At 55.6% G+C, this 8606-nt stretch overlaps 1 protein-coding gene across 1 annotated transcript in view; it reads left to right on the forward strand.

Annotated features, from left to right (window-relative positions):
• The first annotated feature begins 6 nt into the window (after positions 1–6).
• LOC109290290 (GAS2-like protein 1) overlaps positions 7–8606 on the forward strand; it is a 42440-nt gene continuing 33840 nt past the window's right edge. Inside the window, exon 1 of the mRNA XM_019506711.1 lies at positions 7–579. Within this exon, the coding sequence (XP_019362256.1) occupies positions 10–579 (570 nt within the window). The 5' untranslated portion in view covers positions 7–9. The remainder of the gene's footprint in view (positions 580–8606) is intronic.

Genomic DNA, 8606 nt, shown 5'->3' on the forward strand with positions numbered 1-8606 from the left:
CTTTATGCCATGAAGGAGGATCTGACTGAGTGGCTCAACACGCTCTATGACCTGGACATCCCGGTGGACAACTTCATGGAGGCCTTGGAGACAGGCTATGATCTCTGCCAACACGCCAACAACGTCAACCGCATCGCCCTGGAGTTCCAGCAGCAGCACTCGGAGGCTGCCGCCCACATGAGGGTGCCTCAGAACGAAGTGGTCTTCCAGGCCAAGAACGTGGTGCCTGGCTCCTTCATCGCCAGGGACAATGTCTCCAACTTCATCCAGTGGTGCAGACAGGACCTGGGCATCCAGGACGTCCTGATGTTTGAAACAAATGACTTGGTGCTAAAGAAGAATGAGAAAAACTTTGTCCTGTGCCTTCTGGAGGTGGCCAGGAGGGGCTCCAAGTTTGGGATGCTGGCGCCCATGCTGATCCAGATGGAAGAGGAAATTGAGGAGGAAATGAGGGACCAGATTGTTTATGAGGAGCTGGTGATGCAGCAAGATAGCCAAGACCTGGGCCCTGAGTCTCCCATCTACCCTAGCAGGGCACAGCGAATCTCTTTGTGTGACCTCAAGAACCTGGATGAGCTGGTGAGAGACTGTTCTGTTTTGTCTGGATCGTTAAACCTTGTGCCCCTGGTATCTTGTAAGTATGGGTGGGTGTCCTCCTGCACTTTCCCAGCCCAATTCTCTCCCAACCCACTCTAGCGTGGCCCCTCCATGTTACCGAGGTGCGTTAACAGAAAAGTGTAGGCTGTAACCACTAGAGGAGAGAGGGTGGGAGGGGTGCACCTGGCTCAGGCTGAGGTGCTGTGGTGCATCGAGAAAGCATGCGGGGGACTTGTCCACAGGACAGGGGTTGGGCTGGGCCCACGCTTAGGAATGGGCTTGACTGGCAATGCCAATGTGCTCAGTAGCATTTAAATCTTCACTGGTTTTAAGAATGAAGTTGTTGACCCCTGATGTTCACAGAGCACAGCTTGTGTGTGCGGCCCGCAGCAGTGCCGTCTGGCTTGCCCCTGGCCTTGCACAGCCGGGCTGGAGTTCTCCGCTCCATCTCCGAGCAGCAGTAACTCTGGGACTAACGACACCCCAGGGCACCAGCCTCACCAACAAGACACACCCCCTTGAAAAGTAGGGTGCACAGAAACTCTTGCCTGCCTGCAAGAAAGTGTGCCTGAGATGAGCAAAAGTGAAACGCCTTGTTTCTGCTCCCGCGCTGCTTGCCCTTTTTCCCCTCTCTCCTGCTGGGAAGCCTCTTGTCTCACTTGGGCCTTCGGAGTTGCTGGGTCTGGATCTGGGCACTGCAGGGGACGGCTTGTCTTAACAAACAGGCTCTTTTCTCTGAGGTCTTCTTGCACTTGTGGGAATATTTCTGCTGGGCTTGGGCTTCCAGAAGGCCTTCTTTTATTTTACCTCTGCTTATTACTCAAGAGGTGCAATTGTGGGGTGCAGCTGAAGTTGCCTTGTGTCCCTTTTAACTACTTTTTTGGTGGTGCTCAGTGCAGATGGTCCGGTGCCCTGTCTAGTGCGTAGAGCCTGTTCAAGGAGCCTCCCCCCACTCAGGTGGGCCAATGTCACTTGCCTTAATAAAAAGGGCTGCAGTCTCCACAGAGGTCTGTGGGGCATGCCACAGAAATATGAAACAGCAGCCCTCCCACAAAGGCCACTACCTGCCCTTTGGGGAGAGCAGCCTGCATGGTGCTACGATGCAGCTCCCCTCAAGGAAAGCTCCAACACGCCTCCTTTTAGCTTGCCGTTTGGGATGGCGGTGAGGATTTTGAGCTTACTGGTCAGTTATGACTCCAGCTAAAGCTATCTCCAAGTATCCCCATAGCACTAAGAGGCACCAGCGCTCTGGAGAATTTACTCTTCGCACCTATGGGATGTGAGGGCTTTTCTCTCTGAAGGGATGTTTAAACCGCTCTGTGGACGCAGTGGCTCTGTCCCCGCTGGGGAACCGTCTACGCTGGGTCTGAGTGTTCTCCAAATGCTTACTCACCCTCTGCTCAGCACTGCAGGACACGTCTACTGGAGTCTGCAATCGATTTATTTCTAAGCACTTGGCTATTACCCAGGAAGGCAACTCCTCTCTCTCCCTCCTCCCCGCCGACTGTTGTGCTTGCGCTCCTGCAGCGTGCAGCCCAGAACCAAAACCCCAGATCGGGCCCGGGATGCGAGGCTCCGGATGGGAGCTGTGGGGCTGGTGTTGTTCTCTAGGAAGAGGGGTCCCCTGGGAGACGAGGCCGTTGTAATTAGACTCTCTTGAATATGATCACAAATTTTCCGTTGGGAAATACAGCCAGTGCCCCAGTGTCCACTGCTGGCTCTTCGAACCCCGGTACTAGGAAGCACTGTGGTAGGGGTGGGGAGTTATGGTGAAGTCCTGCTTGGCCCAGGTGGAATGACAAGGAAACCCTTGGAGATCTCTTAAATTATTTCCCAGCCCTGGGAGCTGCAGGCTGAGAGCAGCACTTAGCAAATTGACCCTGTGGTTGTTGAAACAGACTCTCCCTTCCAAAGTATACAGGGTGAGATGAAGCCCTAGGATAAATCACTGGCTTTATTTTTAGACGCGGCATTTTCTTTATAGCTTCTCAAGTGGAAACACACAGAAATGCTGGCTCTTCCCAAGGTGCAACACACCCGCTTGGCCTGGGCTGCAGGCATGGGGAGCGGTCTGCTGGCTCTGCTGAGGTTTGCTTATGGCGCGTCCCTGCTAAGAGACGAGAACTTTGTTGCCTGGGCTTTGGCCCAGTGGGACCCTGCTCCCTGTCCTCCTGGCAGTGGGTTGGCACAGCCAGCGCAGACATGGGGGGCTACTCCAGCACTGAAGTGAATTGGAGCAGCTCTGATGTTGCTCTTGTGCTTTTCAGAGGTAGCCCAAAGGCAGGAAGCTCTGGCTGTGGCTCCCATATGCCTCCTACGCTGTGGCCTGGTGGCAGGGCTGCTGCTGAGCTGGGCAAGGAAGGTTTTCATAGAGTTGGTTTCACTGCTTGTCAGGCCTCTTGTGTGCTGCTTTGAGGAACCTTCATGTAACTTAAGCCTGGGCGCTCTGTTCCTGACGGCACCGTTTTGATCATGGTCCCATGAAACGTGCCGTACCCTGGTTCATTCTGGGAACTCTGCAGTATCTGCTCCCCAGTGCCTAGCACTGCAGTTGTGATGAGGAAGCTTTGGGGCAGATCCCACATTGCAGCAGGCTGCTTGGAAAGGGTGGGGAGGACAGCCAGCCCTCAGGGAAGGGCAACTGCTGTTAACAGATCAGTGTTAATTAGATCAAAGTTTGAGGCAGCTAGAAGCAGCCAACATTGCTCTTCCTTTCACCTGCAGACAGGGCTGGGGGGTTTCTCTACTGTGCCACCCCTTTGGAAGGGAACATGTTCCTGGCTGGCTCATGGCCCAGGATAGCTGGTACATGCCATGTCATAAGGAAACCCACCGTTGCCTCTTACAGCAGGTCCTGCCCTGGCTTGGCACCTTCTCTTATGCTGGAGCATACAGCTGGCAGCTCCTATGAGGCAGGTCATTGCCCCTGTTGTGCTGATAGAAAATCTGAGGCACAGGGAAGGCAGGGTCTGGCTTAACACAAAGCAGTGGGCTGGGGCAGGTTGGGGGCAGGATGTGGATGTCCCTGGTACTTAGTGTGGAGCAGTGCCCAGCCCTTCTGCACCGTCTCTGTTCTTCCCCACCCAGGTCTAGATCAAATGAAGGCTAAGACATACCACCCTCGGGTTCCCCCAGCTGGGCCGTGATTCAGGCTCACTTCCATCTCTGCCAGAAAGCCCTGCTGACCAATAACTCATGGCAAAGGCTGCTGCTGCCTCCCCCTGTCCCTGATCCCTTCCCCTCTCTGAGCCCCCTCCTGTGAGTCCTTGACTTCCGGGTTCTGTTCAGAAGCAGAAATGCAGCAGTGCCGCCCGGGAGGCTGTTCTCTAGGGACTTCCCAGCGGGGGCCACAGCAGGAAGTGGGGGCGGGGAAGGCAGGGCCCAACCCTGCACTTCCTAATCTCTCCACTGCAGAGCACTGGGGAAGCCCACGAGTGGAGGTGAAGAGGTCCCAGCTCCACATTGGCGTTACTCCATTTCCTGACACCACAGGGATACCCTTGGGTGTGGTCTCTAGGGTCTGCCCATGTGAGTTGGTCCTCACTGCTAGGTGTGTACATGCCATTCTTGCCCTGGGTCTGTTAGCACATGATTGCAGCCCCAGCCAGTGCCCTGGTGTACCAGTTTCTGCACACACCTATCCTAGGTGATAGTCCATTCCCCCCAGAGCTTACAGCCAAAGGCAAGGTGCAACAGGTGAGCAAGGCCAACCAGCTGATGGAATAGGTTGTGTGCGGTTCCCAGCTGGTCAGCTTGCAGTGCTCCCATCTTTCTCTGGGTGCCCAGCCCCAGATGGGTTTCACCTGGGAACTTCTGGTTCCCTGTAGCTGCAGGGGATGATTTTGCTTAGATTACACAGAGGCAAATGTGATTCATTCTAGGTGCTGATGGGGAGTTGGATGCATAATATGGGCTGCAGGGCTTTATCTAGGGCCTAGGATCCATTTAATGTACATATTTGGCCCCTGCTACTGTAGTATTTGAGCACCCTATAGTGCTTCATGTATTTAGTCTTGAGCCTAGGTAGGGCAGGGCTGTTATCCCCATTTTACAAGTGGGGAAACCAAGGCACAGAGACAATGAGACTAGACCCTGCCCCCAACCTCCCATGGACAGTCTGGGACAGACCAGGAGATGAAACCCAAGTCCCTGTCTAGCCCTGTAAACTCATGCATGACACTTTCCCCCCGGGACCGGCTCAGCCAAGTCGGCTATTGGAGCAGGGGGAAGATCACATACTTGGGGGGAAAAGAGACTTGTTAGCAACACTGGAGAGACACACTGGTTTTAGTTGGCCTACTGCTGGTGAGGGCACGGAGAGCAGCTACTGCAGAATTGCTCCCTACAGCAGGGGCAGGCAGGGCCTGTCATTGAGGGTATGGCTGCAATGATGTGATTGGGAAGGAGTTAGTGGAGGGCAAAGCGGTTCTGGTCAGAGGACCAGGAAACCCACCTGGCACCACAGTTGAGCAAAACTGATTCATGGATGTCAAAGATGGAGGCCAGCATATGCCTCTCCCCAGGATAGGGAGGGACACAGGCCCCTGGTATTGCCAAGAAGGGGCATGATCAGACTCAGTGGGGAAGAAGCTCCTTCTGATGGGAGGGGGTGCTGTGCTTTGTGATAGTCTTGTCTGTCCTCATGCCAAGTAGTGTGGAGAATGGTGCGTGAGGGTGAAGCAGGTCTCTTTCCAAGAGGAGAAAGTCCTGGTCTTGATTTGCTGTAGGAACGATGGGAAGTGGTGTCCAGATACTGCAGAGTCAGCGTTAGTCCAGGCCCACACCTCTCTCTCGCTGCAGAGCTGCCCTCCCCCACGACCCCCAGCTCCACCCCAGAGACCCTGGCTGGCTATTTACTCCACCATTTAAGATGTTTTTCCCTTCTCTAAATGGCAGGGTTAAATTATAGCCTTCCTGGCAGACAGTGGCTGCTGGCTCCTAGTGCCTGGCAGTGCTCCTGAGCGCTGCTGTGGTGGAAACTCACAGCTGATCCGAGAGCAGGTTGGTGCTGGAGCCTCTGGTGGGAACTGGGCCCCCAGTAACTTTCCACCTGCAAATCCAGCCTCAGGGCCTGGAGCTGGGTCTCTGCGTGTGCGTGGAGGTTGAGGCCCTATGGCATCTTCCGTGAAGCCTCCCCCCTCAGTGGGCGCAGGCCTGTGTCCCTGCTGGGGCTGGTGCTTGCTGTTGACATGGGCTCCCAGCCCTGTTCTGCAGGCTCTTGCCCACCCAAGGCACCTTGCTGTTGCAGGAAGCTCAGTCCAGTTTGGCTGTGGGAGCCTGCCCTCAGTTATGAAGGCATCTGGCCTACTTTTGCTTTCATCTGCAGCACCTAGACAAACACCACTTGCCGACCTGGCACTAGGAGCAGGCCCAGCTCCAAGGAGACCCAGATTAGGTGTGGGGCAAGGGCAGCAATGGGCAGCAGCACTACATGGCATTGCTATCGGGGGATCAGTCTTCCCAAGGGCCTTCGTGACTATGGAGGTGCCATGCAGCAGGGAAGGGACAGAGGAAGATGGAGATCAAGGGACCAGCACTGTGCCACTGCCCCAAAGTGCAGGCAAGGATGACATGCCTTGTCTTGGTGCCAGGGAGCAGTGAGAGCTGTGGCTGCCAGCAGTAAACTGAGAGAAGAGAGAGGGCATTGAGGGGGCAGCACGAAGGGATCACTGCAGCCTCTGTTCTTGCTTGCCAGTCTGTCACTGAGGGAGCCTGGGCACAGGGAATGTGTGAGGGCAGAGCTGGAGCTGAGCGCCAGAGTGTCTGAGTCCTGCTTGGGGATGGTCGGGTTGGGAATGGCACCCAGCACTGGGAGCTGAGCAGGGTGATGTGGGGGGGCGACAACCTGCAGCACATGTGCCACAAGTGTCACAGGCAGCACACACCACATGTGCCACAAGTGTCACAGGCAGGTGTGGCACACACCAAATGGGGGAGGAGACAGGGAGCAGAACATCAGACAGGGCAGAGAGCAGAAAGTAGAGCAGCAGATGGGGCAGGGAGCACAGGGCAGGGAGCAGAAAGGAGAGCAGCAGATCAGGCAGGGGAAGGGGAACAGAGTGGCATTCAGGGATGGTGTGGGGCTATTTTGTGAAACACCTGCCAAAAAGGTTACCCCCCTCCCGGGCTGTCATGTACCGAGCTTGGCAACAGAAATCCAGCACAGGCTGTGAGGGCACGCACAACAGCGAGGCTGGAGATGCGGTCAGAGGAGGAGAGGCCCTGCATGGGGCAGTTGCATGACCTGGGTGTGGCAGGGCCATTTGAGCCATGCACTGCCTGCTGCCTGTGTCCTACTCTTGCCTGTTAGCTGCAGCCCTGGGTTGGAGGAGGGGGAGGGAGAGGCAGAGATGAGAGAGAGAGATCCTACATCCGGATTATGGAGGCATCCTTTAATAAGAGCCTGAGGGGGAGGAGCTGACCTGCCCGGACTCCCTAATCTTAAAGCCCTTTTTTCATTTAAGTCCTCATTAAGTCTCCTGCTGGCTTTGGGGGGAGGGCTGCAAGTATCCCTGGGGACTGCTGCAGCTGTGGCTCCATGGGGGCTGCCTTGGGTCCCAGTGTGGTTGGTAGGGTATCTGAAGGGGAAGATAAAGTGGAGTTTCCAGGTGGTGTTTTGACAATGCCCAGCTGCCCTAGGACCTGCATGCAGGACTCTTGCAGAGGAGACATCCCCTGGCAGGTTGAGTGGATCTGGGTGCTGCCAGCTGGCGCTCGCTGTGGTTCACTGGAGAGGCTCTGTTCTGGCAAAGTACCCTTTTGCCCCTAGGTTGGGCTCAGAGGGAGCTGTGGGCACAGCCATTCTGGCAAGTTGAATGGGTGCACTCCCTTCCCCGCCGGCTGCTGGAAGGCATTTTTCTCTGCTTTGTAATGACCAGCTGTGTGACATGCTCTGAGCTTTTATGGGCATCATTAGAGCTAGGGAGGGGCATGGAGTGGAAAGCAAATTTCCTATAGGAGGTCGCTCCAAGAACCAGAGCCGCAGCCAGTGCCACCGCATAGACCTTCCTGGCAGAAAACTGCTGTGTGGGGCTCTTTGGGCTCCATGTCTTTTAGAGCCCTGAGAAGCCCCACGGGCACGGCTGGGGACGCTGGGCTCTTTAGCGTCTCGTGCAGGGGGAGGAGGGAGTCAGGACTTCTGCGTTCTGGGCTCAGCTCCGTCACTGACTAGTTGCATGGAGAGTCTCTTCACCTCCCCGGGCCTCAGTTTTCCCACCTGTAAGCTGAGGGAAGTACCCATGTTGCAGGGGTGTTTGTGGAGCTCACTGTGACAGCTGTGAAACAGGAGGGCAGTTTGGTGCAGGGCAGGGCCCCATGCCTGGTAACTTGACACTGCCTCCTTGTTGCCTTCCACAGCAACACTCCTTTGTGCCAGGAGCGCTGGGCATGGGGCTGCCTGCTCAGCTCCAGGAAAATCTGAGGCCCTTCAGGAATGGGCCATAATAACAGACTTTCCCTTGCTTTTCAGCCTGTGCTGCACTAAACAGTGTGCATCAGAGTTTGGGGAGTGTACCCACCACGTCCCCCAGGCCTGCTCCATAGTCCTGATCCACAGGGGAGCCTGCAGCATCGGGGTGACTGACACATAAGGGAAGCTGGGATAACTCAGCCTGGAATGGAGGTGGAGGGGGGAAGGAGGGCCCTGGGATGGGCTGTTCAGTGATAGTCAGTGATGCAGTATGGATGCGGGGGAGTCCTGTCCTAATCATGTACAGTCATGCCTCTGGCCCGGGCTCACTACAGGAACCAAGAGCATATTGCAGTATGTTCTCTTGTAAGGCCTCAGTCACTGGCACTATGACTACACAAGCTCAGACAGGGAAATGAAACATGGACCCTTCTGCTGCAGACTTCAGATGACTTGTGTGTGAAAGGGGAAGAGAGTATCTAGGTAGGTGTGGAGGAAGTGAGGAGGACAGGATTTGAAAAGGAAGGCTGGGGAAAGGGCAAAAGGATGAGATGGGCAGAGGGTGAAAGAAGAACTGAAGTGTGTGTGGGGGGGGGGGAAG

The sequence above is a fragment of the Gavialis gangeticus genome, unplaced genomic scaffold (genome assembly GCF_001723915.1).
Source record: "Gavialis gangeticus isolate Ggan-Ray unplaced genomic scaffold, GavGan_comp1, whole genome shotgun sequence".
Classification (NCBI taxonomy): Eukaryota; Metazoa; Chordata; order Crocodylia; family Gavialidae; genus Gavialis; species Gavialis gangeticus.